Here is a 17,020-nt window from a genome sequence, read left to right on the forward strand (position 1 = left end):
CTGCAGAATAATATTAATTTCAATATAAAGTTTTGCATGCAGTAAGGTTTCAAAAATGGGTATTCTGTTTATCAAACAACCATCATATCAATTCACTAATTCTCTCAAAGATGTCTGCATTACCTCTCCGATGATGGACCGAAGTTCGCAATGGTTTTACAGATTTGCCCACTGGTGAATACCTGTTTGTGACAGCCAACTGTAGAAGAGTTGATAGTTTGCCAATTCTTCATGTGCTAATCAAATTATACATCCTTTCAATATTTGTGTATCGAAATTACTGGATAACTCATTAGATGTGATTATACTGGTGTGCTTCTTTTAAAGATTGAGATGATCTTTCAGTTTGTGAACAATTTTATTTGCAAATGCTCTCAATCATGTATTTCCACTTTTGTGATTCCCTAGCTATCACACATAGTTGTAACGTTCTTCTTGTATTGTTGAAGAACAATGAGCCCCTGAACAAGCCTGCTGGCAGCCACCAAATCTAACACTGTATTTCACTTGTTTTTTTATGATGGCATCGTTCAATGAATGTAAGCTCGCCTGATTTTCCAGCTCAAGACTCTATCTTGAAGAATTTTGGTTTTTGCACCGTAATTTCTGACAATTTCCCCAACATTAGGTAAAAGATACATCCAATTGGTCCAACTGATATTAGCTTTTTTCTTCTGATCTTAGTTTAACTATAGATTACTGCAAGCAGTATTCAGAGTCATTATTGTTAACTTTGAATTAATCTTTCAAGAACAGATATAGTACATTTTGATTTAAGCAGTTTTTCCAGGCTTTACCCAATAAAGCAAGCTATGTTCAGAGTGAAACATAATCTTTATTCTTATCTTTCAACTAATCTGATAAAAATCAGCTTTTGTACATTTTGTTTCATGACTTTTACCGCTTCCATGTTATTTAGATAATTTACTTAATGTGTTGCTGGAAAGCGCAGCAGGTCAGGCAGCATCAAAGGAACAGGAGAATTGACATTTCGGGCATAAGCCCTTCTTCAGGAAGAATATTTCATGAAGAAGGGCTTATGCCCGAAACGTCGATTCTCCTGTTCCTTTGATGCTGCCTGACCTGCTGCGCTTTTTCAGCAACACATGTTTAAGCTCTGATCTCCAGCATCTGCAGTCCTCACTTTCTCCTATTTAGATAATTTGCCAAATAACATGCAACATTTTAAGGATATGGAACATGTGGAACCATCTTTAGAGTATATGCAAATTTACTAGTAAATTTTAATCTATAAATCTTTGAAACTTACTACATATGGTTTGTCTAGCTTATCATGTTGGCAGTAACTTGGTATTTTAAACCCATTTCAGTGGGTCTTACTGACATCTATAACTTTTCAAAATATTTACCTCAGATATAGCTTTGGTTCACAATAGCATTCTGGTATCAGAAACTTATGGGCTCAAGGGCTACTCCGATTACTGCAGCATCAAATCTTGGCTGACTCTTCAATGTGGTACTGAGGGAATGTTCAGAGGCATTTTTGAGATGGAATGTCGAGTGAAGATCCTACCTGCTCCCTGAGTTTGATGTCAATATTCCATTGGCCCTGCTTTGAATAATAGGTGGCGTTTGCCCTAGTTTCCTGATCTGTCTCAACAAACAGATTACCCATTTTTGAAACCTTACTGCATGCAAAACATTATATTGAAATTAATATTATTCTGCAGTTAAGCAACTAAAGAAATGCCCCAATATCATAGAAAAAAAATCTTAGGGTGACAATAAAGTCATAAAATTGTTGACCATAAGAATAAACAAACACTTATTTGATTAGACCAAATGTCTATTCTTTATAAATAATCTTTGATTAATTTTCACTCCTGCTGTTGAGTATCACTTTTGATGTGGTGTACATGGACTTCAAAAAGGCTTTCAATATGATGCTACACAACAGAATTGTATGAAAGTCTATGAAATTAACAAGACAGTAGCAATTTGAATACAAAATTAGCTGTGTGTCATTGCAAACAGAGAGCAATGGTCAATTATACTTTTCAAGATGGAGGAGGGGTCGTGGAGGAGTTCCCCAGCGGTCAGTATTGTGACCCTTGCTTTTTTTGATATATATTTGATACAGAGTTTGTGTGCAGGGGTCAATTTCAAACTTCGCTGATGACACAAAACTCAAAAGGACAGCAGGACAGGTTCCAGTAGGGGTGAGCTGGGCATGATGATCACTCATTGACTGTGAGTTTGTTGTGGCTCAAGAGCAAGCAATCCCTGTCAGTTCGCAAAGGCAAATTCAGCTTCTGTTTGTTTATTGCTCGCTTTTGTTGTTGCTGAGTAAAAGTGAACATTCTCAACTGTTTTAGGCTCTCCTGAATGTCATGGTCACACATTGAGAAACAAGATGTTTGGCTACGTTGTGAATTGTGGAAAAAAAAAACAATCCCTTAGGGTTTGAAGATAGGATAATGATAAGGATAACTAACCTAGGTAGCTTGTTTCTGAAGGTGTAGTACACATATGAACGTGCATCTCTATTCGCTATAAAGTGTCAGCCATTCCACCTGACAGGACAAATCCTGACTGACAACATGTATGGCTGGGCTACACAAATGGCATGGCACTAGGAATCCCTGAAGGTTGTGAAAGTAGCAAGTATTGCCATCTCTGTCAAGAGGAAGTGAGGTTAACTGGGGCATCTTAGCACTGAGGTACATAAGTAATTAGACAAGAATAGCTTCAGAGAACACATTCAGGCTTAGAGAGAGAAACCCCCCACGAACCTCTCCAATATTGACACTTAGCTGATTTCTGATAAAGTTCTTTCCTAGGTTACAAAACCATAAGGCAATGTACAGTATTATACTCACAGATGAACAACAGTATAGATGTACATAAACTATTGCAAACATTCAAAAACATCTGAATTAGATAAAAGATTCACAATTCTGGCTGTCCTAGTTAAAATGATCAACTCTTATACTCTTGGATTGATGTTAATTGATAAGCATAGGCAAAGAGTATTGAATAACTGACTATTGTGGAATTTAAAACAAAAACTAATGGAGGTTTGAAGAGTCATTTTCGGAGTTTATGATTACAATATAGCAGACTCTAGGGTCATTAAGATTATTTATTTGACCTGAATGGACTTAATATGGACAATAAGACTCTGGTTGTGTGTGTCTCAGATACAATTCATAGAACAATAGTTTAAAAACTGTGTTAAGGTACAAAGCAAGAGACAAAAGTACCGGTAACTTTTTTCTGGCATGCTTTAATGTAATAAATTTATAACCTTTAATTTAGAAACATCTGAAATACAGTAAAGTAAAAGTAAACAATTCAACAATATTGCACATGGCTCGAACACAACACATAAATCATAAAAATGCAATTCCTTTGCCAGAAGCAAATACACAAAGCATCTTGTTGATTACTTTAAAAACATGTCAATGTACTGCACGTAGCAACTACTTATACAGGTCACTGCAATATCACTTGATCCAACTAATCAATGCTTGTACTGATGCAACTGAACAGTAACAAGAGGTTCCAGTTTCCATTACACATTCCCATACCATCAAAAACATACAGACAACAGAAGACCAAAAAGCTTTGGTTGCACTCAGTTTTATCATCAACATAAAAGTACAGCATGACGATTAAACTTGTTAAGCTTCTAAAAGCAGCAATAAAGTACACAGCTGAGCTGTAATAAGCCATTGAAAAGTATGTTTAAGCAGATTCTGGAGTCAGCTGCCTTAGAAGATCAGTATCAGTTATTTTCTGTTCAAAACTCTGAAGGCAGTTTTCACCAATAGGAAGAATAAGTGTTTAGAACTGTGCCTACAACAGTGTTCAAATTGAGATCCAGGCCCATATACGTCAACAAAAATACATCACTTTTCCATGTCTTTTCAAAAATGTCACCGCTACAAAGTCTATTGACATAGTGCTCAGTAGTGGATCAACTTTGGCCACATAAGTTCATTTTATTTTCCTCACTCAAGGAAAGCATTCACATTACCCATTCTTCAAAAGCAGCTTACAACACTGTAAACTCATTCCACCATAAGTCAAGTAATATATCTATACTTATTAACAGTGCAAATTAAATCTCACTGATGTGGTGAAACACACCTAGCCACATACAAAGACGATGCAATAAGCTAATTCCAGTACTCTTCAAGTATCCTAAACTAAAATCGAAGTGCAATTAGTGGTTGTCTTTATTTTTATCTGAGTGGCAAAACAGTGTGCGAGGTGTATGGCGCAAAGAGTGCAAGGCCACCAAACAGCATCCACGCAGCAGAGTCCCAATATTGTACAGGGGCTCTGTTCCTCCTCTATGTGTGGAAAATACCCATGCCAAAGTTGGCACTACAGGAACAGCCACTGCCAATAAATCAACGATAAAATGGCTGCTCCAGTAGCTTTTCTGACATAGTGCAGATGGCTGCTCCTCTGACACAAGACATTCACCACCATCTGTTACATCAGGCGTGGATGTGAAAGTATGTTCTGTCATATGTTTTAATCTGGGCAAATGTTGATTGTAAGTATATGCCTCAGGGCTCATGAAATGGTTAACAGGTTCCACTTTAGATACCAGAATCGCAGTGTTAGGATTGTTTGGAGTCAGATCCAGCAAGGCATCACTGACTATTGTTTCAAACTGTGGGGCACTTGCTGCTTGACTGACATCTGACACCCAAGTTGAAGATATGGGACTGACTGGGCTATTATGCTGTGATTTCAAAATATGCAAGATGAGGTTCTGTACATCTGGGCTATACGGTACTACATCAGTCTGGATAGCCTGCTCCCTCACCAGCTTATTATCATTGGTTACAAAGATCATGCCACTCTGATCAGAAATCTCACGTGCTGCCCTGTTAACAAGTGTTACCTGCCTTTCCGCGGCTTGAGGCCAAGAGCCATCTCCAGGGCTACCTTCAGCAGGTTTTGACCTAAGAATTTGATCAAAGAGATCTGTTCTGCTTGCCATGTCATCATTGGCCAACAGACCACTATCAGCCATTTCTTCAACTGCTTGATCTTCTAGGCCCATGGCTTCAGTCATTTTTGTGTAGGTAGTGCTTCGAGCCAATGACTTTACTGGTGATGGACACATGCAGTCCAGAGATGAATCATCCCTTGAAGCACCATTCTGAGCTAACTCCATGCTCTGCAGCAAAGACTCAAGTTTCTTATTTTGGATGTTAATGTCAACAAAGTATTTCTGAACACCTTTGTCCTTTTCAACCAGACTGTTCTTCATAGTGTCAATCACCTCACGTAGTTGCTTGATTTCCTTTCGAGCTTCCTTCAGCGCTAACTGGGCTTCAACTCGGTGGCATTCTTCCTCAATCCAGTCTTCTCGCATGCGAGCAAGCTGGGACTTGAGATCTGCAACTTCAGATTCCCTGTTAGAACATAAGATATGATAAATATAGCCTACAGAGTATTAAATTTGCCAAATAAATGGATGTATCTAAAAATGTACAGGAAGCCTTAAGTACTTTTGTAACATGAATGCATAGAATCCTCACAACTTGTAGTAAAAGACATCAAATTAAACATAAATTGAAGGCATATGTTTGGAGAGATAAAATAAATTATGAGTCTTATGAATGCAGCTTAATGAAATTTTGCACATTATATTATGGAGAATACTGGATATTATCAACACATTGTAGTGGAACTAGACCTGCGTATCACAACTTGGGAGCAAATTGTTGCAGCCTCAGTTAAAAAAAAAACTATTATAAAACTGTATTAATTAGCCAAACTGTCCCAACGTAACAAGTTTTGTGCATCTTCCTCACTGGTCAATTATATTATGTGCAAAATTCAAAATATGGCAGTGTGTTATTCACTTAAATTTAAGATTCTTCACTAATTGCCATTTCATTGACACATACATAATTTTCTTTTACAGGGAACAAAAGTAAAGGGTTCGCTCGATGTGATTTTTGACTTCATCTGGACAATTATACATATTCCAGAATTTTAAAGGATAAATGATCCTGTGGGTCTGCTGATCTCCTCACCTATCTCAGCGTTACAATAAATATTATGGATCCTGAAGGGCCCTAACTGTTCAGGCATTGTGTGCACATGTCCTAATAGTGCAAGATCAACTCATTTGAAAAAAAACAAACTTTCTGCCACTTGATTATTTTGATCTAGCTTTATACAAGCTCAAGTTGCACTCTACTTGAGATCCAACCTTTGATCTAAGAGATTCCTGTTAGTATTCGCATTCAACATTTAACACAATTTTAAATTCAATGGTGAGATATGGGTGCTCCTGGTAAGGCCAACACTTACTCTCCATTCCAAATTATCCTTAAGAATGGATAGTGGGATGCATTCATGAGTTGTTGTAATCCATGTGCTGTCAGTACACCCAGAGTGCTATGATGAGTAAGTGACCCAGCAATAGTAGAGGGATGGTGATATAGTTCCAAGTCAGGATGGAATGGGGTTTGGAAAGGAATTTGCAGGTGGGGGGGGGGGGGGGGGGGGGGGGGTCTTTCCATGTATTTATTGTCCTTGTGCTTCGAGACAGCAGAGACTGCAGGTTTGACAGATGTTGTCAAAGGACCCTTGGTAAAAATTGTTGTATTTTATAGACGGTACACACTATCCATCAATGGTGGAGGAACTGAACATTATTGTTAGATGGATGCTAATAAAATGCGCTGCTTTCTCCTGAAAATTGTTATTAAAGCTGCATTCTTCCAGAAGAGGAGTATTCCATCACACCTCTGACTTGTGCTTTGTAGATGGTGGACAAGCTTTGGGGAGTCAGGAAATGAGTTACTTGCTGCTGGATTCCTAGTTTGCGACTTGCTTTTGTGGCCACAGTATTTATATGGGTGGTCCAATTCAGTTTCTTGTCAATGATAACACCATCACCTTCCCCCAACCCTACCCAAATATTTTGATAGTGGGGAGTATTAGTAATGGTTAATACCATTGAATGTTGAGTGGTACTAGTTAGATGGTCCTTTGTTGGAGATGTCACTACCTGGCACTTGTATGGTGCTTGTTTAACATTCAATGGATCAGTTCAATAATTTTCAAAGGGCTGATGTCCCCATGAAAACCAGGTCAGGACTGGCTGTATTTTCCAGAGGTGCAATTGGAAAAAAAAATGGCCAGTACTCTGTGCACCCTTACATCCTGCCTCTGTTACTGCCCTGAACCATTTTCACAAAGGTACAAATTGAAACAGAAAGAGTTGTGGACTAACAGCGATTCTATGTCCATTAAACTGTTAAATTTCCAGAAGGGTGACCAGACTTCAGCAGGTACCTTGGTGGCATAGACCATGGATTGGAAGAGAGAAGAGTTTAAAAAGGAAATCTAATGAGTTTGTTTCCTTTGCAATTCATCACGGACTGCTGTAGCATGAACTCTATCGGTGTTCATTGAGGCATGACAGTGTTGTGATTGGAAGATGTTTAAATATCCCTTGCCATATTGTTATTTCTCTTTTCTGGCATGCTGTTCAGTAAAAAGAAATCAACTTTGTACACATAGAAATTTGTAAGATAGATTAAATGTCCATAAAATGAATAGGATGTTAGAACACTTTCTACAGTATTCAAAACAAAGCCTAGTTTGATAATGATGTCTAAATGATTAACCTTTTCCCATTGTTTTATCTATTCTGTCTAGATATCTATTAAGATCCCAGTTGTGAAGTCAGTTTGATTACTTAGGGGGAGCTTTGAGCTTTTGGCTGAAATCCAACTGCCTAATAGTTTTGTAAATGCTTGACTTTGTTTATACAGCTGAGCTAAAGAGGCAATTTGTTAACTTCGGAAGACCTATGGGTTTAGCTAGCTCTCTTCGTGAAGTTAAATATCGGTGACAGAGGGAGGGTAGTGAAGGTGAGGAGGATAATGGAGATAAGGTAGGATTAAAGGTAGGGGGAGGGTTAAACTGTTTGAAAGGCTTAAAGGTCTATTGCCTGGGAGGTCTTTCCAATTCAGCTCAATCTTTGCTACTGGTTCTTTTGGAAAAAAATCAGGCTACTGTTTCCTGAGAAATAAAGTATGCCTTTTAATGTGACTGTTCCAAAATCACCCATGATTCTGTTCCCATCACATGTCTGTCACGAAGGCCAATTAAAATACAGCAGCCAGAAAACCCTGCTTCCTGGTGGGTTGATGATGAAGGTGGAATCGCAAAGGTGGGTTTAGTCCAGGCTCCCAATTTCTGCCTTCAAGATAACCAGTTACATTGAGTTTTTAAATCTACAGAAGTCATCAATAATTTTGAGGCTTTAATAGTGTTGCATGGTGTGACACTGTCATCAAGAAACCTTTTAGCTGCTCTTTTCTTCCTTAATAGTAAACTCCTAAGGAGAACGAGTGTCATATGGGGAGACTTGATGCCTCCTTGCGATAATGTCAGCTGTACTCAGAGTCAGCACATTGCTAATGTTTCAGGGAAGATATTATGTACAATCTTGTATAAAATTCAAACATTCCAGAATCTTAGGTTTGTATTATGGAAAACTCACCACAAACTACAGAGGTAAATGCTATATGAGCAGCAGAGCTGGAATATTATGCTGGAAGAGGAAACACATCGGGTCTTCATGCAGTGTGTAGAGACCTCAGGCCTAGATTCACTGGAACCACACAACAGTTCCAATTCATAGAATCCCTACAGTGCAGAAAGAGGCCATTTGGTCCACCTGATCTGTACCAACCCACTGAACAACAACACACTGTGACCCAGCTTCCCCATCACCCAACGTTGTCCCAAGGCTAATCCAACGAGTCTATACAATCCTGGGCTCTATGGAGCAATTTAGCAATCTTTGGATTGTGGGAGGAAACCAGAACATCCAGGGAAACCCACGCAGACAAAGTGAAAATGCCTGTGTGGAGTTGCACAGTCATTCGAGGCTGGAACTGAAACTGGGTCCCTAGCACCAGACACTAACCACTGAGCTGCCCAAACAGCGTCCATGCAGCAGAGTATCAATATTGGGACCGGCAGACCAATATCAACATGAAATTCTCTGTAACAATCGACTTTTTTTTACTGGCTGTTATTTACAGTGAAAGGCTGAATTCAAACTCCAACAGCGAACAAATCTCAAACACACCACTTTACCCTAACTGATAAACTGGAATTGAACAAGAACCATACAATGGTACACTGTGGTCATGTTCACATATTCAGCTTGAGAAATGATCCAGGATGGTTCTCTGTGTTCCTAGATTTTATCCTAAGACCATCTATAAGCTTGCCTTATCTTTGCTCTGGTGTCCTGGGCTCCTCCATCATTGAAGATGTGAAACTTTCTCCTCTAGCAAATTGGTTAATTGCCCACTAACATTCATGACCGAGTATGGCAAGACTGCAGAGATTAGATCTAATGCATTGGTTATGCCATTATTTAGTGCTGTCTGACATATACTGCTTAGACTTGGCATACAAGTTATCACGATTTGTACCTTCAGCAAGTTGACATCTCACTTATAGGTAAACCTCCTGCACCCTTCACTGAATCAGGCTTGATCCTCTGGCTTGATGGCAATGGTGGAGTGGGGATATACTAAGCCATGAGGTTATTCATTTGTTGCTACTGACCACTGGGCTTCTTAGTTGCTCTGTCTTAGATCTCAAACAGATCTTCCAATACATTACATTCAGCCTGGTTTTGTGACAGACAAGGATTGTATATGGTGGTCACTTTTCCAAATCTGTTATGAACATTTCAATCTGCTACAGATGAATTAGTGAGGACAATGTGAAGTATTTCTTTCCCCCTATTGGCTCCTTCACCACCTACAACAGGCATAGTCCAACAGCAATGTCCTTTACCACTTGCCTAGTTTGGTCAATAGTGGTGTGATTGAGTCACTTTTGGCGAGGGATATTCAATTTGTCCACCCAGGGTATGTTCTGTGCCTTTGTTATACTCATTGCATCCTCCAAAAAAGTGTTCAACGTTGATTAGAAATGATTCACCCCAGCAGAGGGTGGCTGATAGTTGGTAACCACTGGGAGGTTTCTGTGCCCAAGAATGAACTGATACCATGCATCCAGAGTCAATATTGAGGACTGCGAAGACAACTCCCTCCTGACTGTATATTACTGTGCTCCTACCCCACATGTATCTTTCTTGTCTGTGGGACAGAATATAGAGATGAACCTGCTTGGGACATTAACTGCAAAGAGCATTTTACAGTCATCGGTCTTTAAATTTTAAAGGGTCTTGATAATGGACATTTATCAACACTGTAGTGAACAATTATGGCAAATATAGTTAAGGATGGGAAGATTAAAAAAATGAAGAATACAAATTAAGTGAATGGAACAAAACAAGATAATAGAGCATTTTGAAATAATATTGAAAGTAATTTTTCAATTTTTTTTGCGAGAAAAGACTATGATGGAAGAGGACAAAATTCAAAGGTTCCATCAGGCCGAACATAATGTTTAAGTAAGGGACAACGTTTTCACGCAGAGGGTGGTATGTGTATGGAATGAGCTGCCAGAGGATGTGGTGGAGGCTGGTACAATTGCAACATTTAAGACGCATTTGGATGGGTATATGAATAGGAAGGGTTTGGACAGATATGGGCCAGGTGCTGGCAGGTGGGACAAGATAGGGTTGGGATATCTGGTCGACATGGGTCTGTTTCCATGCTGTACATCTAATGACTATCACCTAGCTCAGGAACCTACCTTTCTTTCACTTGAAAAGACTTTCATAAATAAAATTTGCTTAAAAAATTCAAAACCACAGGTAGAAATTTGGTGATCCTTTATCAAATACACAATAAGTTGTCTAAAAATGTTAGGTAGCATGCAAAATTTGCATACATGATTAATCAAATTGAATGTACTGAATTTATTCATTTTTGAGATAAAAATGCTTCTAGCAGTTCAGAATAATTTACTTTCTCAGATATATTAGAAACAATAATGGTCTCAGACATAAAACTTGTTCCTCAAACCAGTTATATGTAGACAATTACTATGATGTGGCTGTGCCAGACGACCAGGTTTATATAAAGACAAAGGTTTTTTTGTATTAACACAATCATTTGATTTTTACAGGGCAGCGCATTGCTTAGCTTTTTTTTTCATTCTTGTGATAAAAGCAAGGCTCTTAATTTTCTTAATTTATTTCTAAGCTTTTCTCTTTCCATATTAAGGTGATCCAACTGGAAAAGAGCCACAAGTGTCTGGAACGTTATAAGTTGCAGACCCACAGCCTTGCAGATAAATCCACAACATGATAGAAATTGCTGTTGGCAGAACTCATTATTTGTAATTAGTTGTGAATATGACAACACGATAAATAGGATGTAACTGCAAACAAAATTAAGGAAACCAAACACAGGTTCGCTGATTGCTATAATTCACTTTATTCTGTTCATGAAAATAACCACCCTCTGACAAACAACTGTAATTCCTCTTCTTACTTTGCCCTCATTGGCTGCCTACACAGTATACTTTGAATGCACAGGGTACGACAGAGCAGTTCGACACTAGAAATGATGTCGAAAGAAAGTTGACCCAATTGTTCAGAATGATACTGGGTCAGTTTTAAGCAAAGTTGCTCCTTTTCCAATGGAAGTGCCACTGCAGATGTGGACCAAGGGAGAATGAGACATATTTACAGCAAGGGTGGAGGTTTCCACTTGAAATCAGTGCAATCGCTAAGATGCCTTACATCTGTCTATAAATTAGAAAGTGACTTGTTTGCAGTACGTACCAATAAAGATAAAAGTCCAAGTTGGTACCTCTTGCACCCACTTGGAAGTATTATTTTAAGCAATGCACAAAGAGGGGCTGCTATCTCATAAAAGAGAAGCGTCTGGTGGTGATTTAACCTGAGGCTCACCAGATCTCAGCTGAGGGAAAAGGTTGAGAAGGAGAGTCCTTCATGGTAACCTCAAACCAGTGATGGGAACCGAACTCACGCTGTTGGCGTCACACTGCTCCAGAAACCAACAAGCCAGCCAACCGAAAAAATTCAATTTTGCACATGCACATTCATTTTGCTAAATCTGGGTGGTTAGAAGCCTTTCTGACAGATAAAGCGACTACTGTGGATTGGAAATATAGAGTTTTTGTTATGTAGTCAGCAGAACAGCTAAACCTTTGAGGGAGCCAGAAGAAACCAAGATGTGAAATCAGAAGCTTCAAAATGAGCTGGAAGCTCTTAAGGAAATAAACAATAAATCCCAAAAAGATTTGAATCAGTTTGACGGAGCTTGTTTCCAGCTGTTTCTTATGGTTCAAATCTTCGTGGCTTTTATTGTTTCATTCCTCAAGAGTTTCCAGCTTATTTTGATGCTTCTGATTTCACATTTTGGTTTCTTCTGGTTCCCTCAAAGTTTTAGCTGTTCTGCTTGCCACATGAATAAGTCTCAACATAGACCAGTCTCTCAAACTGGAATTCTGAGCAGCAATATCCAATCTGGAATAAAACCGGACTCTGGTACCATTTAGGGTTAGCAAATTCTGGGACAGCAACTACATTCCATCAAAGTAAAATGCCAACACAAACAAGAATGGTGGACAATATCACTGACTGTGGAAATCAATGGTACCCCCAGACAATTTCACCAATACAAGATCTGGATGCATCAGCAAAATGCCTCTATGTTATTATAGATTTGTACGCTCATCTGTTTTGTAAACAGTTTAACTTTGTTTTGGAATGCTCAGTCATGTTACATATGTACCTTCCCTTTTTAAGAGTGTTCACATTTAAGGCCTCTACGCACTCTACGAATACAATATTGCAACTCTGTCTGCAAATCTGCTGTAGGTCTGAAAGATTTGCACAATTAGAAATTAGTTGGCTTTCTGCAAAGTCTGCTTCATAACTTTAATGTGTTTTACTAGTTAAATAAGCTAACTCATTGAATCCCTGATACGTGACTTATTATTAGACTATTATCATTAACATTGCATGGGGTATCGGATGGAGACTGTTTGGCAGTCTTAGAGACAGGGGTAGGGGAGTGGAGGGTTGAGGTTGTAAAGTACACACAGGGGGGAGGGAAGTGGGTACACTGTGTCCTGGGGTGGCATTCCTGTTGCACAAAATATCTCACCTTTCTTCCTGATGTTTGAAACAAGAGGCTGCCCACTCAACCTGCCTACCCATGCCAACCTTATTATGACATGAGCAATATAGTCACCAGCAGCTCTGAGGAAAGGTCACTGGACCCGAAACGTTAACTCTGATTTCTCTCCACAGATGCTGCCGGACCTGCTGATCTTTACCTGCATTTTTTTTTATATACTGGGGTCAACTAATAACAAGTTCAGTTGATCTTTATATATTTACATACAGTGGATAGGCTGACAGTTTTAGGACCTGCCCTCCCTTTATATTATGTGGAAGAACAGGAAGGTAGTGGGCTGGACACACACCACCAAAACCACATGTGGCAAAGGCATGCAATATCCAGCCCCATGGTTGAAAAGAAATTTCATTTCTCATTTTAAGGGGCAAATGTAGGGGAATGGGTTGCTCTTCGGAGGGTCGGAGTGGACTTGTTGGGCCGAAGGGCCTGTTTCCACATTGTAAGTGATCTAATCTAATCTAAAAAAATGTTATATTGGAACCCCAAAGGAATTCTTAACCTCATCACTTTGGTATGATTTAAATAGAAACCAGAAACAAAAATAATAAAGAACAGTTCTGGCAGGAATGAAAAAAACCCAGAAAACTTTAAAACAAAGCTAATCCACTGAGTAAAACCCACTAAAAGAAATTGCAAATGCAAAATAAAACGTTATGTTTAGTGAACACAAATGCACAACATAATCCCGCTTCTTCGACTGTAGGTTTACGGGCTCTCATTAGTGCACCTGTAGGCCGGGATGCTGAAATTCAATTCGTTGTGACTTTACTGACTGTAATGAAGACTTACGGTGGTCCGTTTGCTGCAGAGTCAATTGGGTATCTTACGTGGTTGATGAATGATGATTTAATGGTCTTCTTCCACTGTCAATGGGACTTTGTGGTGGGTGCCAACTGCTAATTCTCAAGCCCACCAGGTAAAACTTGGCAGAGTGGTAACCAGGCAATGGAAAGGAAGTTTCTTTTTTGGCCATGTGACCAGTGGAGACTTCCCAAAGGTAATGTTTCCCTCAGGGTTTCCATATCCACGGACCTTACATCTCTGGGCTTGGGAGCCTGAGTACGGCAAGAATCTGGACCCAGCTTTTAGTCCAGCTCCATTGCTGTATGTGCTCCTTTGCACGCGCTGGTGGATCAAGAGAGGGGCCACTAATTTTACTAGCTGCAGCTCTCAGAGAGAAGGCCTCATCTCCAATGGGGTATATTATGACCAGACCAAACCTCCTCAAAGTATATTAAGAAGCTAGTCTAGACCCTTACTTTTCCTTATTTTAAAAGGCAAATATTGGGCGTTGCATTCCAGATGCCATTCCATTGGTCAAACTACTCGGCTTTAAGTAAACACACTTTATTTTTACACTACAATTAAAATACAGACAAAATAAAAACTAAAAGGCTTAACTGTAACTCTATTGGAATGCTGAACAAATAATATAAACTATTACTAATTAACTGTTCCAATATAGTAACATCCCATAAACACACGCTTAACAAAGGCAAGTTCAGTAAAATAGATGGCCCCACATGCAATTCTAGCAGCAGGATGAGAACATCAGCTTTCAGCTGTAACAGAGACAGGAGAAGAGCTTCCACATCCAGCTTCAAGTCCCCAGCAAATGCAGAAAGCTAAAGCTAAACATTCTGGTTCTATGGTAGCTAGACCCTGCCCATTCAGGCTGCTTCTTTTGTTCCAATTTTAAAAAACTCAAGGACTCAAACTTTTTACTTTATTGGCTTGGAGCAATCTACTTGCCACCTCTGTCTCAACCTTTCTTCATTAAAAAAGATGAAACATACCTCTTAAAGCCTTGTATCGTCACAGCTGGAAATATGCCTCGATCTGATTTCAGAACCTATGCCTGACGCCACTAATGTCCTGCCATGCAGCCCTCATAAAATTGTTTTTGCTGTTTTCCCTTTTAGTGGGCCCTCTGGTCTGAACATGACCATTTAGAATCATAGAAACCCTACAGTGTGGAAACAGGCCCTTCAGATCAATAGGTCCACACCAACCCTCTGAGGAGTATCCCACCCAGATCCATTCCCCTACCCTATTACTCTACATTTATCCCTGCCTAATGCACTTAACCTACACATCTTTGGATTGTGCGAGGAAACTGGAGCACCCAGAGGAAACCCACACAGACACGGGGTGAATGTGCAAACTCCACACAGACAGTTGCCTGAGGCAGGAATTTAACCTGGGTCTCTGGCGCTGTGAGACAGCAGTGCTAACCACTGTGCCACCGTGCTGCCCATAAGTTTGATGAACTGGGTTTGGGAGTTGATTAGCTCAGGTGGTTGGACAGCCAGTTTGTGATGCAGAGTGATGCCAACAGGGTTCAATTCCTGCATCAGCGGATGCTACTGTGCAGGACCATCCTTTTCAATCTCTTCCCTCGCCCGTCTCATGAGAGCGCACTCCTATGGCAACTCTACCTTTGATGATATACATTAGTTCAATATTTAGGTGCAATGACTTATTACTTGAAGTCTGTACTGCAAAAAACTGACAACTTACGGCATCACACATACATAGCTAAAATCTTGTAACTGCTGTTAGTGTCCTAAATTGGGTGCATTGTTGCATTCTTTACACATGAACAAAAAGGAGAGACAGGGACATAGCAAATGTCACTCAAACAGATCTTGACTGATCATCTACTTCAATGCCATTTTTCCCTACGAGTCCCCTATCTCTTGACCGAAGTCCCCTTTAAGATGTATAGCCGTTGGCACATTCTGCATGTGCCGATCTGCATACTGTTGCACTGGCTTCACCATACATGGAAATCTACTGACATCCGTCTTGAACATGCTCAGTGATTGATTGCCCTCTAGGCTTGTGAATTTCAAAGGTTCATCAACCTGAGTGAAGAAGTTCCTCCTTATCTCGGTCTTAAATGTTCTTTAGGTTTCTGATTTGAGACTTATTCTAGACCTAGCAGCTATGGGAAACATTCTATCTCACATCCACATTTTTGTGTTTTATTAAGAGGCTCATAAGTTTCAGTGAGATCACCTTTCTTTCTTTGAAACTCTTCAGAATGCCTGCCCAGTTTCTGAAAACTCTCCTTATAATGTAAACCCACCGTCCCAAGTATTCTTATTTCTCTCCATTGTACTCCCTCTATAGCAAGTATATCCTTCCTTAGATAGTGAGACCACAACAATACACAATCAGTCTCAATAAGTGATCTCAACAAGCCCTTAGTCAATTGCAGCATCATGACTCTATTCCTGGATTCAAATCCTCTTGCAATGAAAGGCAATACACCACTTGCCTTCCTAACTGCTTGCTGCATTTAGCTTTTAGTGACTCACGAAAAAGGACACCAAGGTCCTTCTCAACATCAAGACTTCCCAACAGCTTGTATATCAATAAATATTATGTATTTCTGCTTCTTTGTACCAAATAACTTCACAGTTATTCACATTATATGCCATCCTGTTCAACTTCCATATCTGATTTGATAAAATAGGCTAAAATGGCTTTACATAAGCAAAAACACTGACTTAAGTCGGTTGTAGTGGCCATCTAGACAAGCTGAATCAAGCTCCTGGAGGTACAAATAAACAAGACTAAGTATAAACGGAAATTAACACACCATCAAAATAGAAAAGAACAAGTCTTTCAGAAATGTTCTCTGTTTGATTTACACATCTCTGGAGGTTTCACATATTGGAATAAAAGTTATCTGCAAATTATCTAGTTTGTGAAAAACAGCAAAGCCAGATGTGAGAGTCTACGAAGTAATTGCATTTCAGGTATCAACTTTTAAGAGAGAGGTGAAAATAGACTCAAACAGCAGCAAATGGAAGTCTCAATCTCAGTCCATCTCCGTTTCGTAAATACAGACGAAAACAAATGCAGATGCTGGAATCCAAACGTAGATGAGCAAG

General features: G+C 39.5%; 1 protein-coding gene across 1 annotated transcript in view; it reads right to left on the reverse strand.

Moving 5' to 3' along the window:
* Nucleotides 1-3,465: 3,465 nt before the first annotated feature.
* sybu (syntabulin (syntaxin-interacting)) overlaps nucleotides 3,466-17,020 on the reverse strand; it is a 66,724-nt gene continuing 53,169 nt past the window's right edge. Inside the window, exon 7 of the mRNA XM_060824173.1 lies at nucleotides 3,466-5,399. Within this exon, the coding sequence (XP_060680156.1) occupies nucleotides 4,190-5,399 (1,210 nt within the window). The 3' untranslated portion in view covers nucleotides 3,466-4,189. The remainder of the gene's footprint in view (nucleotides 5,400-17,020) is intronic.

Source organism: Hemiscyllium ocellatum, chromosome 4 (genome assembly GCF_020745735.1).
Source record: "Hemiscyllium ocellatum isolate sHemOce1 chromosome 4, sHemOce1.pat.X.cur, whole genome shotgun sequence".
In the NCBI taxonomy this organism is placed as follows: Eukaryota; Metazoa; Chordata; class Chondrichthyes; order Orectolobiformes; family Hemiscylliidae; genus Hemiscyllium; species Hemiscyllium ocellatum.